The 21,369-nt window shown below is 41.7% G+C and overlaps 1 protein-coding gene across 1 annotated transcript in view; it reads left to right on the forward strand.

Moving 5' to 3' along the window:
• The window catches only part of LOC141171703 (indolethylamine N-methyltransferase-like), a 50,419-nt gene extending 30,401 nt beyond the window's left edge, over positions 1–20,018 (forward strand). The window contains exons 2-4 of the mRNA XM_073655357.1: positions 16,818–17,025; positions 17,921–18,272; positions 19,907–20,018. Coding sequence (XP_073511458.1) covers positions 16,818–17,025; positions 17,921–18,272; positions 19,907–19,978 — 632 coding nt within the window. The 3' untranslated portion in view covers positions 19,979–20,018. The remainder of the gene's footprint in view (positions 1–16,817; positions 17,026–17,920; positions 18,273–19,906) is intronic.
• Positions 20,019–21,369: the final 1,351 nt, after the last annotated feature.

A 21,369-nucleotide genomic window follows, 5' to 3' on the forward strand; every position in this document is an offset into this window, starting at 1 on the left:
GATGCTCCTCCTCACTTCCTGGCAATTGTGTCTCGTCATCGTCCACCTCTTGTGACAAATTGCCAGCGTCGACTTCCTGTGGCCGTGGCTGTTCAAATATTTGGGCATCGCTACATGGGATCTCCTCTTCCACCACTTCAAGCGGAGCAGGCGAGGGGCACAAATATGGAAATGGACCAGTGAACAGCTCTTCAGAGTGTCCAAGTGTGGGATCACTTGCTGTCTGACGACACTCGGCATGGTGGGAGGAAGGAGCATCAGGGTGAGGAGGAGTATGCGGTCGAGACTCATGGCTACTAAGAGTTGACCGTGTGGAAGACAGACCGGAGGTGGTGGTGCCCAGGTAACTGGAAGTATTATCTGCTATCCAAGTAATAACCTGTTCACACTGATCAGTTCGCAATACTAGTGTTGTTCTGTGCTTCCCTAGAAATTCGGTCAAGAAGTGGGAGTGAGAAGATGTGGCTGTTGGTTGTGGCACATTTTCACCTTGGCCACGGCCCCATCCTCTGCACGCACCATCACCAGAACGTCCAGTTCCACGTCCCTTGCCACGCGCCTTGCCCATTGTAAAGGAAGTAAAATAGCTTACACTCGCTCTATCAATGGAAAAAGGGTAATAAAAAGTAGATTAGAACCGTGAAAGAGGAAAACCACAGTTCTATTTCTCTGGCCTACACCCGACTCTTTTAAACAATCAGAACAATCAGGGAGAAACTATTACTGTTTTTCCTTACGGAAAAAATACCAAAACCTGAATATTAATTAATTAATTAATTTGCTGGTGTATATATCAGACTTTTTTTAAAAATATAGATTTGGGTCTCAACAGTGATCAACACACTCAAACTCTTTTTTTTTAGATACCAAAGGCCCAAAACTGGATACTACAGAGATTTTACCCGTAGAACTGCAAAACCACTTTGTGATTTGTCAGGCGTACACCAGACTAGTTTCAACAGATATATTTTTGTGTCAGAACACTCAGGAGACACTACTGTTTTTTTTACTGCAAAAAATGCGAAAAGCAGGATAATAGAGATTTTTTACTGTGGAACAGCAAAACCACAGTTTTAATTTACTGGTGTATATATCAGACTTTTTTAAAAATATTTATTTGCGGCTGAACAGTGAGCGACACACTCAAACAGTTTTTTTTTTAGATACCAAAGGCCCAAAACTGGATACTACAGAGATTTTACCCGTAGAACTGCAAAACCACTCTGGGATTTGTCAGGCATACACCAGACTATTTTCAACAGATATATTTTTGTGTAAGAACACTCAGGAGATACTACTGTTTTTTTTACTGCAAAAAATGCGAAAAGCAGGATAATAGAGATGTTTTACCGTGGAACAGCAAAACCACAGTTTTAATTTACTGGTGTATATACCAGACTTTTTTAAAAATATAGATTTGCGGCTGAACAGTGAGCGACACACTCAAACTGTTTTTTTTTAGATACCAAAGGCCCAAAACTGGATACTACAGAGATTTTACCCGTGGAACTGCAAAACCACACTTATGTTTCTGTGGCCTATACCAGACTTTTTTCAACAGATATATTTGTGTCTGAAATATCAGAGACACATTTTTTTTTTGGGGGGGGGGGGAATAGTTTAATAAGATGGGTATTTGTATTTGTACAGTGTGTAGGAGGAAAAAAAAAAGAGGATTTAGATGAAAAAAAAGGATTTTTACTAGCCCCCGAGTCCTGCAGCTAAGTCCAGCAATTTCAGAAACAGGAGCACACAGGACTGTAATGCAGCGTTTGCTGGTATAACCACTGCGTCTCCTATACAGCCTGCCTGCCTGCCTGATATCTGGAATGGATATTAGTCCTGAGAAGGACTGTTTGTTTGTTCTGGCAGCCTTTACAGACCATACACTAACTATTTCGCAGGAAAAATCTCTCCCTAGCTCAGCAGCGCTGTCCCTACACTGTCTGATTCGGAGCATCTGTGTCCAAGATGGCGGCGCCCGGTTTTAAATAGTCGAGGTGATGCTGTGAGGCCAGCCAATCACTGTATTGCCCACAAACAACATGGCTGCAGCATTACAGTGACTGGATGGCAATCTCTGCATGTTCATTGGCTCTGTAAAGAGCGCCAAACCTGCAGGGCGGAGACCCGAGCTCCCGCCCGAGTAACCTGGAAATCCTCGGTGCTCGCCGAACATCCCGAGTAGCGTGATGCTCGGGCGACTACCGAGCAGTGTCAAGCATGCTCGCTCAACACTAGTAATTATTCTTTCTTCACTGCCCAATGGTATAAAATTCTGCTGTGAGGTACATGTGGTGTCAATATGATCACTGCACCCCTAGATAAATTAATTGGAGGTGTCATTTGTAACATGGGGTCACTTGTGGGGTTTCTGCTGTTCTGGCACCTCAGAGGTTCTGGCAATGTGACATGGCACCCTCAAAACATTTCAGCAAGCTCTGAACTCAAATATGGCACTTCTTCCATTCTGAGTTTTGCACTCTGAGTTTTTGACATACTCAGAAGAAACTGCATAAAAATTGTACTCTTCAATTTCTCCTATTATCTTTTTTGAAAATGAAAAACTTGGGGCCAAAGCAACATTTTAGTGGAAGAAATTGTAATTTTCCATTAACAGAGCAAAATGTTATACAATTCTGTGCATCGCTTAAGAGTTAACAATTCTCACTACACCCCTTGAGAGGTGTAGTTTCCAAACTGGGGTCACTCGTGGGGGGTTTCAGCTATTTTTGCATGTCAGGGGCTTTTCAAATGTGACATGACATCCGCAATCTACTCCAGCCAAATTGTGTTTCAGAATTCAATTGGAGCTCCTTCCCTTGTGAGGCCTGCCTCATGCCCAAACAGTATGTTTTTGCCACATAATGGGTTATCGGTGTACTCAAGAAAAATTGCACAACAAATTATATAGGTCTATTTTCTTGTGTTACCCTTGTAAAAATGAAAAACTTGGGCTGAAGCAACATTTTTTGGGGGAAAATGTATTTTTCCATTTTCAGAACTCAACATTATCAAATTCTGTGAAGCACCTGTGGGATTATGGTGCTCACCACACCTCTAGATAAGTTACTTGAGGGGTGTAGTCTCCAACATGTGATCACTTGTGGGGGGTTTCCTCTGTTTAGGCACATCAGGGTCTCTGCAAACGCGACATGGCGTCCCCTATCTATCCAGTTATTTTTGCACTCCAAAAGTCAATTGGCGCTCCTTCCCTTCCGAGACAGTAGATTTCCACCACATATGGGGTATCGGTGTACTCAGAAGAAATTGCACAACAAATTGCATGGTTCCTTTTATTCTGTTACCCTTGTAAAAAATATAAATGTATATATTCTGGGAATCACAGAAGGAAGATGAGGATGAAGAACTGCAATTATTAAAGCTTTGAAGTTAAGCCAAAGTAGGCAGAGGGTGAAGTTCCCCAACAGGAATAGGGACCTGGAACACTCCTGACATTCAGGACATTTTAGGGACCATAGAAAATAGCATAACGCACCCTGATGTAAGTAATGTGTGCTCAAAGGATGTTCCGAAAATCATATTAAGTAAAACCATTGAGGGAGGTCTAAAAATTTGTAAGTTATTCACCTTAACTTCTGGGAGGATGTATGGACTTTCCAAAAAGGAATCTGCAGATGTCTATCCCCAGAGTGGTTTTCATCACCAAGCCTAATCCTGGCCCTTGTCCTCAAAGATGAAAAAAGGTAAATTTTAGCATGAATTCTCCAATGTGATTTTTGTTGTCCATTTGTGTCAATGTAAGAAGATTTAACTGCTTGACAAATATTGTAGCTGTTCAGTATTTGATGTACCCATTCTGCTTGCCCATTGCCCATTCAGCAGCAGAACTTTGCTGTATGTAATAGATCCTGAGCCCGTGCCATGTAAGTGTAGTAAATGTATGGCAGGTCTTATTACTTTAGTGATCTTCCAGCTGTGCAGTAAATGAATATATAGTATATATGCATGGTTAGAAAGGGGTTAGAGATGTATATATTTTTATAATTTATGCTTTAATCTTCCCCTTCAGTCTTAAAGGGGCTATCCACAACCTGGTCAACCGCTTTAAATTAAGCAGTCCTCTTTTAAAATAAAAACAAAACTAGAGGCTTAGGCTGAAAGGTCAACCTCATGTGATGGTACTCTGTCTCAGGAAAAGTTCCTTTTTAGCTGCTGCTTACATGCATTTAACAAGAGTTTTTAAAGAAAACAAAGTCTCTTCTGGATTCTTCACAATGTGCCTGCTTGCAACTGAGTTACGCTATCTGCGACCACCGCCATTGTAAGTACAGGTGAAGAGACCCAGCATCTCACAGAGCCACATTTACAGCCACAGGCCATGGGGACAGAATAAATACCTTTAAAATTGCACTAAGCACTTTATATTAGGCTGTTCTATATTATACCTTATTTACCCCTGTTGAAACTGCATATTGACGTTTTGATTTTGGATCTAGGTTTAGGTGTTATATTTAATATTCAGATAATGGAATGGTGTTCATAATTGCATTATGCACTTTACTTAGTTTACACTGCACTTTATCTGTTAATATCTAGATATCCCTCACACTTGTACTTTTTACCTTGATCATCCTGTATCCTAATTGATATCTAACCATATCTAAATCTGAATGGTTCCTTACATGGGATCATTGTTGCCAATTTTTACACTGCATAAGGTCCTCTAGGCTATGATATACCTATACAGTTCCACATGTTGATTGTTTATGCGGGCTCTCCCTGCTATTTTATGTAGCAACTTTTTTAATATATTTCTCGAACAAAATAAATATTCTAAGCATATATCTCTTCTTTGAACCCGGGAATACTTCAATCTCGGGTTGCAAGGTTATATTTAGTTAAAGTGGTATGCAACAATCCTGATATTAGGACATACAGTTATATGAAAAAGTTTGGGCACCCCTATTAATCTTAAGCTTAATGTTCTATAAAAATTGGTGTTTTTGCAACAGCTATTTCAGTTTGATATATGTAATAACTGTTGGATACAGTAATGTTTCTGCCTTGAAATGAGGTTCATTGTACTAACAGAAAATGTGCAATCTGCATTCAAACAAAATTTGACAGGTGCATAAGTATGGGCACCTCACCAGAAAAGTGACATTAATATTTAGTAGATCCTCCTTTTGCAAAAATAACAGCCTCTAGTCGCTTCCTGTAGCTTTTAATGATTCCCTGGATCCTGGATGAAGGTATTTTTGACCATTCCTCTTTACAAAACAATTCCAGTTCAGTTAAGTTTGATGGTCGCCGAGCATGGACAACCCTCTTCAAATGATCCCACAGATGTTCAATGATATTCAGGTCTGGGGACTGGGATGGCCATTCCAGAACATTGTAGTTGTTCCTCTGCATGAATGCCTGAGTAGATTTGGAGCGGTGTTTTGGATCATTGTCTTGCTGAAAGATCCATACACTTTGTAACTTCATATTTATCACTGATTCTTGAACATTATTGTCAAGAATCTGCTGATACTGAGTGGAATCCATGCGTCCCTCAACTTTAACAAGATTCCCGGTGCCGGCATTGGCCACACAGCCCCAAAGCATGATGGAACCTCCACCAAATTTTACTGTGGGTAGCAAGTGTTTTTCTTGGAATGCTGTGTTTTTTTGCCGCCATGCATAACGCCTTTTTGTATGACCAAACAACTCAATCTTGATTTCATCAGTCCACAGGACCTTCTTCCAAAAAGAAATTGGCTTCTCCAATTGTGCTTTTGCATACCTCAGCCGACTCTGTTTGTGGCGTGCTTGCAGAAACGGCTTCTTTCGCATCACTCTCCCATACAGCTTCTCCTTGTGCAAAGTGCGTTGTATAGTTGACCGATGCACAGTGACACCATCTGCAGCAAGATGATGCTGCAGCTCTATGGAGGTGGTCTGAGGATTGTCTTTGACTGATCTCACCATTCTTCTTCTCTGCCTTTCTGATGTTTTTCTTGGCCTGCCACTTCTGGCCTTAACAAGAACTGTCCCTGTGTTCTTTCATTTCCTTACTATGTTCCTCACAGTGGAAACTGACAGGTTAAATCTCTGAAACAGCTTTTTGTATCCTTCCCCTGAACAACTATGTTGAATAATCTTTGTTTTCAGATCATTTGACAGTTGTTTTGAGGAGCACATGATGCCACTCTTCAGAGGAGATTCAAACAGGAGAGCAACTTGCAAGTGGCCACTTTAAGTAGCTTTTCTCATGATTGCATACAACTGGCTATAAAGTTCAAAGCTCCATGAGGTTACAAAACCAAAAAAAGTGCTTTAGTAAGTCAGTAAAAAGTAGGTAGGAGTATTTAAAACAAGAAAATGATAAGGGTGGCCATACTTATGCACCTGACAAATTTTGTTTGAATGCAGATTGCACATTTTCTGTTAGTACAATAAACCTCATTTCAAGGCAGAAACATTACTGTGTCCAACAGTTATTACATATATCAAACTGAAATAGCTGTTGCAAAAACACCAATTTTTATAAAACATTAAGCTTAAGATTAATAGGGGTGCCCAAACTTTTTCATATAACTGTATATGTGTGAGTTGAAAAAATAGAAAGAAATTCTTATGATTAAATCTTGTCAGCGATATATGAATATACGTCATCACCATACTTCATATATCATACTAATATATTGTAATTATTCAGATGTTGTACTTGTAGTCCTTTAGTAGCATTAGAGCTTTGGGAGTCATAAATAGTGATTACTTGAGCTTTGACCATATTCATATTTATTTTAAGGTTGAAAATACAATAAAATTAAACCAAAAACAATAGATACATTTGCTGTGAAGTTGCAGCACTGGAATGGTCTGTAGCAAATGTTACCTACCAAACTGACTATTTAAAGTAAAAAAACTCACACAATATTTATATACACCAGGAAAATAACTCAGACGAAAAAAAAAATATGTATATGATTATATGATTATCTATTTAACTCACTTATATTTTCGCTTATTATTTTCACAGCACTTTACACACACCATCATTACTGGCCATCCAACACTTTAGGATAAATTCTAAAATCCTTATTCCATACACTCAACAAATGGGATGCTGATCATCAAGTCTGACCATGAAATTCTCCCTTCATTGCTTCTTCTGGGGAGTCACCATGTCTCTAAGGCCTCATTCACACGTTAGTATTTCCGGTATGTGTGGTGACAGTTTCCACACGTACTGGAGACACTGACACACGTAGACCCATAAATCAATGGGTCTGCACACGTCAGTGTGTTTCCACGGACCATGTGTTCATGTGATCCACACGTAGACATGTCCTTTTTTGTCCGGCAGCACGTATCACATGGATCCAATCAAGTCAATGGGTCCGTGTAAACACGTGCTGCACACGGATGCCATCCATGTGACACGTACCGGCGCTTGGGAACCAGCGGTACAGTTCGAGCTGTTCCCAAGTGCCGGGTGCTGAACACTGTCCTCATCATAATCCCCTGCAGGTGCTGAGATCTGCACCAGCAGCGGTTAATGATGAGAGTAGTAGTCTGCTCCCAGTGTCTCCACCTGTAAAAATAAAATAAAAAAAATCCATATACTCACCTGTTCTAAGTGTCCATGCGACCGCTCAGCAGAGGAGCCTGAAAGAATGACCCATGCAGCGAGCAGGCCCCAGAGCTGCGCTCAGCGCACAGTGTCCTGTAACTCACTGAGCACAGCGGAGGTCCGGGGCCGCTCGCTGCAGAAGTCATTCTCACCGCCTCCTCGGCGTGATCGGTCGCATGGATTACAGCGGGGGACACTGAGGAGAGGTGAGTATATGGATTTTTTTATTTTATTCTTATTTTTACAGGTGGAGACACCGAAAGCAGACTACTACTCTCATCATTGTCCCCTGCTGGTGCTGACTGCAGCAACAGCAGGGGACAATGATAAGGGCAGTGTTAGCACCCGGCACATGAGAACAGAGCTAACTGTACACCGATTCCCAAATGCCGGTACATGTTCTCCTGACGCAACACATGTGTGCCACACAGGTGAACATGGCCATACAGACACGGATATCTCCGGTATGGGTTTTTCCCGTACCGGAAATATCCAGAAGTGTGAATCCGGCCTAAAGCAGTATTGACATGCGACATGTCGGACCAGATCAGAAGAAATAATTAAAATATAACAGCATAAAAGTCCTCGAACACTACTCAGCCATCATATTATTTACCATATGCTGTAGCTGTGTTTGCAAGATTGTCATACCGTAAATTTTGGTGTTGCACAAAATATCCATTCTCGAGTGGCCTCTTCACTAATCTTATGTGCAGCACAAAGCCCCTTAATGCCATAAACTCTGCTGAATCAATGGGAGTCTACTTGTTGATTCTTGTAAATGATGACATGTGGTTATGGACCATAACCTTTTTTTTATCCATTTTTTATCATTATAGTTGTATGAGTGCTTGCTTCTTGAGGTGCAGTTTCCAATTGGATTAAATTAAATTAATTAATTAATTCCAATTGGATTAAATTAAATTAAATTGGAAAAAACTTTTTGACAGTTAGGGTGATTAATGAGTGGAACAGGCTGCCACGAGAGGTGGTGAGTTCCCCTTCAATGGACGTCTTCAAACAGAGGCTGGACAGACATCTGTCTGAGATGATCTAGTGAATCCTGCTTTGAGCAGGGGGTTGGACCAGATGACCCAGGAGGTCCCTTCCAACTCTACCATTCTATGATTCTATGATTCTATGAAATTATTTTATATTTTCATTGATTGGACTTTTATGAGCACAACAATATCAAATATGTGTATTTTTTAACTGTTTTTATTTCTTAATTTTTAATGGAGGAAAAGGTGGATGATTTTAACTTCTGTATTTTTTCTTTTTTTATATTTTTTAAAACATTGTTTTTACTTCTCACAGCATTTGTTAGTCCTCTTAGGAGACTTGAAGCTGCAATCATCTTAACACTTGTGCTATAGACAGCAATGCGAGAGCATTCATGAACATACTTTGTTATTCGTGGATAGTCAGTTCTCCTGATCATCATGCGCTGTCAGTAATTGTTGACAATGACTTAAATAAACAAAATAAATTGTTCATTCTGTAGACAAAGAAGTCATGAGGAATCAGATGATTACATAATGTGGCTTCATCCATTTTTTATATTTAGTGTCTGGAGTATTTTATGAACTAGGCAAAAAACATTTTGTATATATTTTATATATTAAGAGGTTCTTGTATTTACTGGGGTATTTGGGAACAATGACAAGGTAATGGAGTGGTCATGTGTTGTAGAAGGTTTCAACAATGGGTTGGTGTTATTCTTCTATTATTGTTGGTCATCCATGATTACTTTTAAAAAGACAAGGCAAAATGATGGTTATTTGAGAAAAATTAAATACAAACATTCATGAAGCCTAACATGAAATGTGTAGAAACTACAACTTGTCCTACAAAGAAGACGACATGTTGAAGAAGTGATAGAAAAATAAAATAAAAAAGTCAATAGTTCTATAAAGAGACATAGAGGGCCTCATAAAAAAATATTCCCATTATTAGGAAGTGGGTCTCCCATAGTGTTGGCCTATGCAGTGAATGCAAGGGCTGCCAAAAATTGGGAGGCACTCCAATGCCCCTTGGAAGAGACGTAGAGGGCCTCAAGAAAAAATGTTCCCATTATTAGGAAGTGGGTCTCCCATTGTGTTTGCCTATGCAGTGAATGCAAGGGTTGCCAAAAATTGGGAAGCACTCCAATGCCCCTTGGAAGAGACGTGGAGGAGGGCCTCATAAAAAAATATTCCCATTGGAAAGGAGTGGGCCTCCTATACTTGTAATGCCCATGCACTAAGTGTATGGGCTGACAAACATTTACCCCTGGGGGGTATACATGAACATACTGTATAAAAAAAAATTTTTTACGGGCATCATAAACACCCTTTAAAAAAATTATGTGGGTGTTGCATCGAGGACCACGGTCACATTGGGGATATGGTAGTGGAGGATGTGGAGAAGGAGGAGGACAAGAGCAAATAGCCAAAATCAGGAAGCGTATACCCATGTCTGGGTGTGAAAAGTGCATGGGAATACAGCTCCCAAGAAAAGACACTGGATTTGAGTTTATTTACGCTGCTATCATTCGGTGGTGTTGAGAAGTCTGGCTCAATCCAGCCCTTGTTCATTTTTATAAGAGTCAGCCTGTCAGCACTTTCAGTTGACAGGCGGATGCACTTATCAGTTATAATTCCATCAGCGGCACTAAAAACCCGCTCTGATAAAATGCTGGCGGCAGGGCACGCCAGGACCTCCAAGGCGTAGAGAGCCAGTTTATTCCACGTATCCATCTTGAATACCCAATAATTATAAGGCACAGAGGAATCATGGAGGACGTTGGTACGGGCGACAAGGTACTCCCTCAGCATCTTCGCAAACTTTGCACTCCTTGTTAGAGTACCCCGTGCCTCAGGGATTGTGCGATGGGAGGGGCTGACAAAATTCTCCCAGAACTTTGACAGTGTTCCCCTGCCTCTGCTGGATTGAAGTTGTGTCTCTCCCGCCTGTCCTCCTTGTTTGTCCAATGAAGTGTGACCTCTGACGCCAGCGTTTTCAGATGGGAATCTTTTTAATATTTCTGCAACAAAGGCCTTCTGGTACAGCCCCATTTTTGTAGACCTGTCTGCCTCAGGAATAAGAGATATAAAGTTCTCCTTGTAGTGTGGGTCTAGAAGTGTCACCAACCAGTTAAGACTGTCACCTAAAATTTTGAGAATGCGAGGGTCATGGGAAAGGCAACGTAACATAAGCTCAACCATGCGTGCCAGACTACTAACAGGCAATACTTCCGTGTCCTCACGAAGAGGATGACTGACCATGCTCTCCTCCTCTCTATCCTCTGGCCATCCACGCTGAACAGACGGTATGACAGCTGTGCAGGTAGTACCATCTATAGCACATGAAACTAGCTCCTGTTTTTCCTCCTCCTCCTCTTCCTCATTGTCCCCCAATCCACGTTGGGATGAGATGAGGCTGGGCTGTGTGTAATCACCCTGTATTGTTCCTTGCTCCATCTCATCATGCTCTGCCTGCAATGTGTCCTCTTTGATTGTCTGAAGAGAGCATTTCAGAAGACAGAGAAGCGGGATAGTGACGCTTATTATGGCATTATCGCCGCTCACCATCTTGGTGGAGTCCTCAAAGTTTTGGAAGATGGTACATATGTCTGACATCCATGTCCACTCCTGAGGTCTTATGTTTGGAGTCTGAACTGAATACAGACGGCCTTGTTGATGCTGGTACCCAACAACTGCCCTCTTCTGCTCACAAATCCTTCCCAACATCTGCAATGTAGAGTTCCAATGTGTGGGGACATCACACACCAGTCTGTGAGCCGGAATCTGCAAATGCTGCTGAAACACTGCAAGGGCGGCGGAAGCTGTAGCTGACTTTCTAAAATGGGCACATAGGCGGCGTACTTTAACAAGCAGATCCGGCACCTCCGGGTAGGATTTGAGAACCGCTGAACCACGAGGTTAAGCACATGGGCCAGGCATGGTACGTGTGTGAGTTCACCTCAGAGCCGCCACCAGGTTCCGGCCATTGTCACACACGACCATGTCTGGCTTTAGGTTCAGCGGTGTGAGCCACAGATCTGCCTGCTCTTTCAGAGCTGTCCACAACTCTTCAGCATTGTGCGGTTTGTCACCTAAGCATATTAGCTTCAGCACAGCCTGTTTCCGTTTGGCCGAGGCAATGCTGCAGCTCTTCCAGCTTGTTACTGATGTGGTCATTTCGGAGATGGAGGCTGAAGAGGAGGAGGAGGCTGAGGAGGATGAGGTGCAGGAGCTGTAGACCATGGGGGCCATCCTGATTGACTTAGGGCCCGCAATCCTTAGCGTCTGGAGGACGTGTTCCGTCCCAAGGTCCGACTGGGTCCCTGCTTCCACTATGTTAATCCAGTGTGCCGTCAGCGAGATGTACTGTCCCTGACCACAAACACTTGTCCACATGTCCATGGTTAGGTTAATTTCCAGGTAACTGCATTGTTGAGGGCACGGCTAATGTTTTGGGACACGTGCTTGTGTAATGCGGGGACAGCACACCATGAGAAATAGTGGCGGCTGGGTACCGAGTACCGAGGGACAGCCACCGCCATCAGGTTGTGGAATGCTTCCGTCTCCACGAGCCTAAAAGGCAACATTTCGAGTGCAAGCAGTCGTAAAATGTCAGAATTAAGTAGTGTGGCCTGTGGGGCATAGGCTGCGTGTTTGCGCTTGCATTCCAAGGACTGGGGTAGGGACAACTGAACGCTGCTCTGGGACAAGGACGTGGACGTGCTTCCTGATGCTGCTACTTGAGAGTGTGCAATGACAGATGGAGGGCAGGAGGCATCTTCGCATGCACCATGGACAGGGGATTGGCTTGCATGCACAACAGCAGAAGAAGCAATGGTGCCACCCGCAGACACTGTTTCTGGACCCTGGGGTTCGGCTCACAAAGTCGGGTGCTTTGCTGCCATGTGCCTGATCATGCTGGTGGTGGTCAGGCTGGTCGTTTTGCCACCCCTGCTGATGCTGGCCTGGCAGGTGGTGCAAATGGCCTTTTTGGGGTTATCAGCAGAGTCTTTAAAAAACAACCATTTTCAGGAAGACCTAACAGTTGCACTGGCAACTTCCTTCGTGTTGGTGTTACGGGGAACGGTCGCCTTCCTACTGTCTGCGCCACCACACTACTTTTTCCTGCCTGTTGGGGTGCTCTGCTCTGCCACCCTCCCCCTGTGTGCCGCTCTCCTCACTCTGCATGTCCTACTGCCAGGTTGGGTCAGTTAATATATCATCCACCACCTCATCTTCCACTTCTGCAACCTGATCCTCCTTCTGAATTTCTGGCAATTGTGTCACATCATTGTCCTCCTCTTGTGATACTTTCCCACCATCGCCTTCATGTGACTGTGGCTACTTAAATATTTGGGCATCGCTACATGCCTCGCTTCAAGTGGACCGCGCAAGAGGCCCGAATTTATAAATGGAAAAGTGAACAGCTCTTCAGAGTGTCCAAGTGTGGGAACATTTGTAACCGGGCACTCAGCATGGTGGGAGGAAGGAGGATCAGGGTAAGGAATATGCAGTCCTGACTCACGGCTACTGAGACTTGACCGTGTGGAAGACAGGGTGGTGGTGGTGTTGATGGCTAAGTGACCTGAAGCATTATACGCTATCCAACCAACAACCTTTTGACACTGCTTTTGGTTCAATAGTGGTGTGCTGTTGTCCTCTAGGAATTGGGACAGGAAGGTCGGGTGAGAAGATGTGGGTGTTTGTTGTGGCACAATTTCAGCTTGCCCACGGTCTTGGTCTCGGCCTTGCCCATTTTAATTGTAGGACAAAATCTTCCACGCTTACTACATATGACTGAATTTGGAGCGAACTTATATGTGATCCATGTGACGGAGAAAGCACAGTTTTAAATATCTGGCATAAATATTTAAATATCTGTAGGTAACTATTTTGAACAGCAATCTGGTATCAATTGCTTTACTGACACACAAACAAATTTTTAATGGAGGTCAGAAATGGCAGTATTTTCTGAAAACGTATATGTGATCCATGTGACGGAGAATGCACAGTTTTAAATATCTGGCCTGTAGGAAACCATTTTGAACAGCCATCTGGTGTCAATTGCTTCACTGACACAGTGAAACAAATTTTAATGGAGTTAGAAATGGCAGTATTTTCTGAAAACGTATATGTGGTCCATGTGACGGAGAAAACACGGTTTTAAATAGCTGGATTTTTAGCGCTGTAATATGGAAAGGACCTGGCTGTATTCTGCAGTGCCAATAAGCAAATAGTGCAGAAAAACGGTGCTCTCTGGATTGCTTTTGAAGAAAATAATGAGGTTTAAGATTCAAAAAAAAATATTCCTGGTCCCTGAGACCTGGGCCTTTGTCTAGAAATATCTAACAGCAGCAGAAGGCAGAACTGGAATGGAGCCTCTAATGCTATATACACTGCAGTCTGCTATATACACTGCCTGCCTGCCTATATATACTGCCTGCCTGATATCTCTGCAGATGGATTAGTCCTCAGACGGACTGTTTGTTGAGATGGATATGTGTAATGTACGTGTTTTTGTCCCTACACTACCAAATACACAAGCAAATCTCTCCCTAGCTAAGCAGCACCTCTCCCTACTCTGCCTGATTCCAGAGTGACTGTGATGAGCATGGCGGCGCCAGGTCTGATATAGACCTGATGATGCTGTGCGGCGAGTCCAATCACTGTAATGCCACAACCACCATGGCTGCGGAAATACAATGAGTGGCAGGCAATCCCTGCATGTTGATTGGTGCTCTAAAGAGCGCCAAACATGCAGGAAGGAGAACCGAGCATCCGTCCGAGCATCTCGCAAGTACTCGGCGAGCTCCGAGCATCTCGTGTACTGAGATGCTCGGGCGAGTACCGAGTACTTGTGAGTATGCTCGCTCATCACTAGTTGTAAAATGTTAAAATGACATTTCCCAGTGAATGCATTTGTCAGAAATGCTTCCAGGGGTCTTTCCCATGCTGTTCCCATGTCATTTGAGTACTGTTCCCACCGATTTTGGCAATTTTATGCCCTCTGCAGACCACCTGGGGGATCCGCATGAAAAATGCTCGAGTTTCCCATAGACTTACATTGGGCTCGTTTCGCAGTTCAAGCACCCGAGTATTTCAATTTGCTCGACCCGAGCTTTGAGCACCCGAGCACTTTAGTGCTCTCTCATCACTAAAGATGATATGTCAAGAGAAAGATTACTTTACATCATAGAATCATACCAGACTTCAAGAAGACAAACTGCACAAATAAAGTATTCTTGAATGCAGGCAGGGTCCAGAAGTGTAATTTTTTTTTTTATACATATCGGAAATTGTTAAGAGTGAAGCGTTAACTCAGGAAATGAGGGAACTGAACCAACTGAACCTTTAAAGTAAATGCCAAACCTGAATCATTGCTTAATATGCCCCCAGGCTTCAGACTATTAAAAATCAAAATTGAGCTGCTGATCATAATGGCTTCCCGTGTAACTTGAACCAAAGCCAAGGTGGCATAATTGGAATTTCTCAAAAAGCTTTCTCGTTCTTTTCAAGAAAGACTAAAGACTCATCGGATGAAGTGAAAGAACAGCTGGACAATCTGATGAGCCTCTCCTGCTTGAAAGATTTAGATATCCATCTGTAATGACATCAGAACTGCAAAGATTGTACCGGCGGGAATCACAGAAGGAAGATGAGGATGAAGAACTGCAACTATTGAAGCTTTGAAGTTAAGCCAAAGTAGGCAGATGGTGCAGCTCCCCAAGAAGAATAGGTTCCTGGAACCCTCCTGATATTCATGACCTTTTAGGGGACCATGGAAAGTTAAAAAACACATCCTGCTGTAAGTAATGTGTGCTCATAGGGTGTTCCGAATATGATATTAAGCTAAACTATTGAGGGAGGTCTAAAAGTTGGTTATTCACTTTTACTTCCGGGAAGATGTATGGACTTTCCAAAAAGGAATCTGCAGATGTCTATCCCAGAGTGGTCACCATTACTAACACTTAAGTCTGCGTAGGCTATAGAGATTAATGGAACCAAGGCAGAAAATTGTAAAATAGATACAGACAGGTGGATACTTTCACTGAACTATGCAAGCAGGAGGTCAGGGCAGGCTGCAAATGGCAAGGGAAGGGAGGACTAGCAGCAAGTGGAAGTCTAGGCGATGACAGCAATTGTGGCGATGTGCATCTTTCTTCGGATACAAAATTCTTGATGACACTAAGATTTATACAATTGCTTCTGGATCTTTGGACTCTATGATTTCATTGGCTGTAAACTCTGCATCTGGACCATTTGATGAGATTGGGGTCCCAGAAGACTTCTTGGAGCAGCTACTGAGAACCAGAGGTTTAAGGATTGATACATGAGAATAATTGGGAATTGCAAAAAATGCTGGAATGTGCAGCTTATTAGATACGGAAAATAATTTGTTTAAAAACAGTATATGGGACAAGAAAAAAGCTTGTAACATGGATGTATTTAGAGGAGAACTAGGCCCAATCTTGATGAAAAAAATGTAAATTTTAAAAGTGAATTCTCCAAAGTGATTTTTGTAGTCAATTTGTGCCAATGTAAGCAGATTTAACTGCTTAACAAAAAGCTCTTAAGTATTTGATGCACCCATTCTGCTTGCCCATTGCCCATTCAGCAGAAGAACTATGCTGTATGTTATAGATCCTGAGCCCGTGTCATGTAAGTGCAGTTAATGTATGGCAGGTCTTATTGCTTTACTGATCTTCCAGCTGTGCAGTAAATGGATATGTAGTGTATATGCATGGGAGTGAAGGGGTTAGAGGTGTATGTATTTTGAGAATTATGTTTAAATCTTCCCCTTCAGTCTTAAAGGGGCCATCCACAACCTGGACAACCGATTTTAAATGAAGTAGTCCCCTTTTAAAATAAAAACACCATATACTCAACTCCCAGACTGGCGCCTTCCAGCAATGCCAGAACTGGGACTCCCATGACATTTGTTATGTCACATGAGGTCTATTATTGGGCTGTTGTGTTCTCTCTTGTTGCATTTATCCAACATTTGTCCAAAGGAAGTGACAGCACAGCAACCCAATACTGGCCACTGATGAGCTGCAGGTGTTTTATTTTACAAGGGGTAAACCTCATTTATAAAATGGGGTGTTCAGAAAATGGATAGTCTGTTTAGGAGATATATAGTGGATGTATTGAATATAATGTAGATAATGAAGATTCATCACTTTTTCCTCTTGTATGCATATAACAATATTCAGACATTTTTTCTGTAGGTCACATTCAAGGAAACATTTTGATTGATCTCAGTGCTAGTTCCACAATTCATCACCTCTATGCAGCCTGTGAATTTTTCAAACACATCATCGTGCTGAAGGCCAATGACAGATGCATCATGGAGCTGAAAAGATGGGTGGATGAACGTACAGGAGCATTTGAGTGGGACCATGCTGCAAAATATCATGCAGACATAGAAGGAAAAAGGTGAAATATATGGAAACATGTTAAATATTAGATATCTTAAACCAACCATAATTTAAAATGTTATTCTCTTGCAAATGAAATTTCAGCTGTCAGTAAAAAGGTCTACTATTATCCACTCAGATTAAAATTCTTAATCATTGGGTTCTTCTGAAAGGACACAGAAAGGCCATGATCACATCACATTTGGGTCAGAGGAATAATCGGGAGAATCCCATAAGTACAGCTCTGCATTTACCTCTATGCCTCTGATTTTCCTTATAGTGACTTACTGTAAATTACTCATTGACCACAAATAAAAAAAACAGTATATCAATTGTAGGGATTCGTGCTCTCAGGTAGGCATTAGACTTCAGAGAGGCAATGGATTTTTGTGTCCAGACAATATGAGGTTTATTGAATTGCACAGCTCTTTAAATGTAAACAGCCTTTTCCTGGCACATACGTAATAACAAAACCACATTCGTTTTCCAATGAAAGCAAAGAGATTCACTCAGACTCTGTCCCATCTGGCTTTTCTACATACCCTCCCCCTCTGCCCAAAGCCGAGGACTGGGCACCATCTGTGCAGTTTCCACTATTTCATATGCAAATAGCAAAGTTTTGATGAAAAAGATTATTACATTGTTTTGACTCCTATTGAGTGAATGCAGTTTTATGGTTACTTTTAGTATATGTATACTACTGGAGCCCACAGAACATGCATCGCACATAATCACACAAACATAGAATGAATATAGCTTTCAAAACTAAAACACAATGCATCAATCTTGGTTACATTTAAGCCTTTCCAAAAGACTGAAAACCAATAGTCCAGTGCTAACCATGGGCCCTAATGCTTTTCTCTTCAAAATTGGCTGTGATACAATCACATTCTTCATGTTTCCATTTATTTCAGTGACCAATTTGAGGACAAAGGTGAAAAAGTGAGAACAGCCCTTCGACATGTTGTGAAATGTGACTTCGAAAAAGAAAATATCGTAGAGCCTATAGATCTCCCACCAGCAGATTGCATAAAAATTTGTTCTCTCCTAGAATTTCTAAGCAAAAATCAAGATGCATTCAAAAATTATCTTAGGAAGGTCACAAAGTTGCTGAAACCTGGAGGACACCTCTTAATTGTGGGGATTTTAGATGCAACATATATTACAATTGGGAAAGACAAGTTCCATATACTCAAATATGATGAGGATTTTGCCAGAAAAGCTCTAGTTGAAGAAAGTTTTGTTATTGATAACTGTACGGTTACAGTGGTGTCCAAAAGTATTGGCACCCCTGCAATTCTGTCAGATAATACTCAGTTTCTTCCTGAAAATGATTGCAATCACAAATTCTTTGGTATTATTATCTTCATTTAATTTGTCTTCAATGAAAAAACACAAAAAGAATTGTCCTAAAGCCAAATTGGATACAATTCGACACCAAACCTAAAAAAGGGGGTGGACAAAAGTATTGGCACTGTTTGAAAAATCATGTGATGCTTCTCTAATTCATGTAATTAACAGCACCTGTAACTTACCTGTGGCACCTAACAGGTGTTGGCAATAGCTAAATCACACTTGCAGCCAGTTAACATGGATTAAAGTTGACTCAACCTCTGTCCTGTGTCCTTTTGTGTGTACCACATTGGGCATGGAGAAAAGAAAGAAGACCAAAGAACTGTCTGAGGACTTGAGAAACAAAATTGTGAGGAAGCATGAGCAATCTCAAGGCTACAAGTCCATCTCCAAAGACCTGAATGTTCCTGTGTCTTCCGTGCGCAGTGTCATCAAGAAGTTCCCATGACACTGTGGCTAACTTCCCTAGATGTGGACGGAAAAGAAAAATTGATGAGAGATTTCAACGCAAGATTGTGCGGATGGTGGATAAAGAACCTTGACAAACTTCCAAAAAAGTTCAAGCTGCCCTGCAGTCCGAGGGTACAACAGTGTCAACCCATACTATCCGTCGGCGTCTGAATGAAAAGGGACTGTATGGTAGGATACCCAGGAAGACACCACTTCTTACCCCGAGACATAAAAAAGCCAGGCTGGAGTTTGCCAAAACTTTCCTGAGAAAGCCTAAAATGTTTTGGAAGAATGTTCTCTGGTCAGATGAGACAAAAGTAGAGCTTTTTGGCAAAAAGCATCAACATATAGTGTACAGGAAAAAAAAAGAGGCATTCAAAGAAAAGAACACGGTCCCTGCAGTCAAACATGGCGGAGGTTCCTGATGTTTTGGGGTTGCTTTGCTGCCTCTGGCACTGGACTGCTTGACCGTGTGCATGGCATTATGAAGTCTGAAGACTACCAACAAATTTTGCAGCATAATGTAGGGCCCAGTGTGAGAAAGCTGGGTCTCCCTCAGAGGTCATGGGTCTTCCAGCAGGACAATGACCCAAAACACACTTCCAAAAGCACTATAAAATGGTTTGAGAGAAAGCACTGGAGACTTCTAAGGTGGCCAGCAATGAGTCCAGACCTGAGTCCCATAGGACACCTGTGGAGATATCTCAAAATGGCAGTTTTGAGAAATCACCATTCAAATATCAGGGACCTGGAGCAGTTTGCCAAAGAAGAATGGTCTACAATTCCAGCAGAGCATTGTAAGAAACTCATTGATGGTTACCGGAAGCAGTTATTCGCAGTTATTTTGGCTAAAGGTTGTGCAACCAAGTATTAGGCTGAGGGTGCCAATATTTTTGTCTGGCTCATTTTTGGAGTTTTGTGTGAAATGATCAATGATTTGATTTTTGCTTCATTCTCTTTTGTGTTTTTTCCTTGAAAGCAAATTAAATGAAGATAATAATACCAAAGAATTTGTGATTGCAATCATTTTCAGGAAGAAACTGAGTATTATCTGACAGAATTGCAGGGGTGCCAATACTTTTGGCCACCACTGTAAGAAGAGAACGAATGTGAGTGACCTCATGGACTACAAAGGCATACTATTCATTGCAGCTCACAAAGAGAAGTAGAAACTTATAAATTAGGTCTTAATGCCAAGAGATTCTATGTAAAGCTTTAAGGTTAAATAATTATAAAATGCCTACACAAACCTATAAATGTATAAAAATATAACTGCCTTTAGTATAAGAGGTGAAAAGAAAAGAAAGGGCGCATGTGTAGACTCACAGGGCTATTTGCTTAATTTAAAAAGTGCCAGTACACTCACCTGTGATGGTTGTGTACGTCTACACAACCAAGATTAAGCGTGTAATTAATGAGGCTCCGGGTCACCTCTATTTGTAGTACCGTCCTGTCGGTGTTTGCCTCGCAACTCCGTGCTCCTCAAGTGGTCACACGATCCTGCTGGACCAGATACCACGTCACCGCAGGTCCTCAGTAGTTTAACCCGGTGGTTGGATACCGCAGGTCCTCAAACATCCAAATAGACCAGGCCGCTCCTGCCGCTTTAGCTCCGCATGGAGATATCTCACAAGTAAACAATGGTGCAGCGGTCTCAGGGAGCGCCAAAGGAATACTGGACAATTTAGTAGATGTCAACCGACTTTTATTCTTCCTCCAATACCACTGCCACAACGCGTTTCAACGGTCTAAGCCGTCTTCATCAGGTGGGGTAACGGGGAATGTTACAATGACAGCTTTATAAAGGGGTGGTATTTTACAAAATTTAGACCACGTGTTGTAATCAATTAACCCTTTCATTGAAAAACTCCATATAATACATTCTTAACCAATTAACCTCTTATTTCCCCTGGAAACAGCATTGTGCACTAAAAAATCCCTACATGGATTCTTAAAATCACAATTCTTAGTAAAAACTTCCTATTTGTAAAAAAATAAATAAGTTTTTTTTTTTTTTTTTTTTTTTTTTTTTTAAAAATATATTTATTACCAACTATTAAAAATTATTAAAATCATCCTGGGGACCTTCTTGGGGTGTCTTGACAGTGTTATACTGCAGTTTCCAGCCCCCAATTCAAAAGTTGAATTTCTTAAAGAGACAGTGCACTTTCATATAAAATGGCCGAAAATAACCCTGTACAATTACCCACTACGATTATAAACCCCATAAATGTTTAAAAAACACCCTGGGAACCTTACCAGAGTGTCCTGACAATGCTATACTGCAGTTTCCAGCCCCCAATTCAAAAGTTGGATTTCTTAAAGAGACAGTACACTTTCATATAAAATGGCCGAAAATAACCTTGTACCCTTGCCCACTGCGATTATAAACCCCATGAATGTTTAAAAACACCCTGGGAACCTTACCAGAGTGTCCTGACAATGCTATACTACGATTGTCAACCCCCAATTCTAAAGTTAAGTTTCTTAAAGAGACAGTACACTTTCATATAAAATAGCCGAAAATAACCTTGTACAATTGCCCACTGCTATAATAAAA

Source organism: Phyllobates terribilis, unplaced genomic scaffold (assembly GCF_046119375.1).
Source record: "Phyllobates terribilis strain yellow unplaced genomic scaffold, ASM4611937v1 Scaffold_12__6_contigs__length_324123572, whole genome shotgun sequence".
In the NCBI taxonomy this organism is placed as follows: domain Eukaryota; kingdom Metazoa; phylum Chordata; class Amphibia; order Anura; family Dendrobatidae; genus Phyllobates; species Phyllobates terribilis.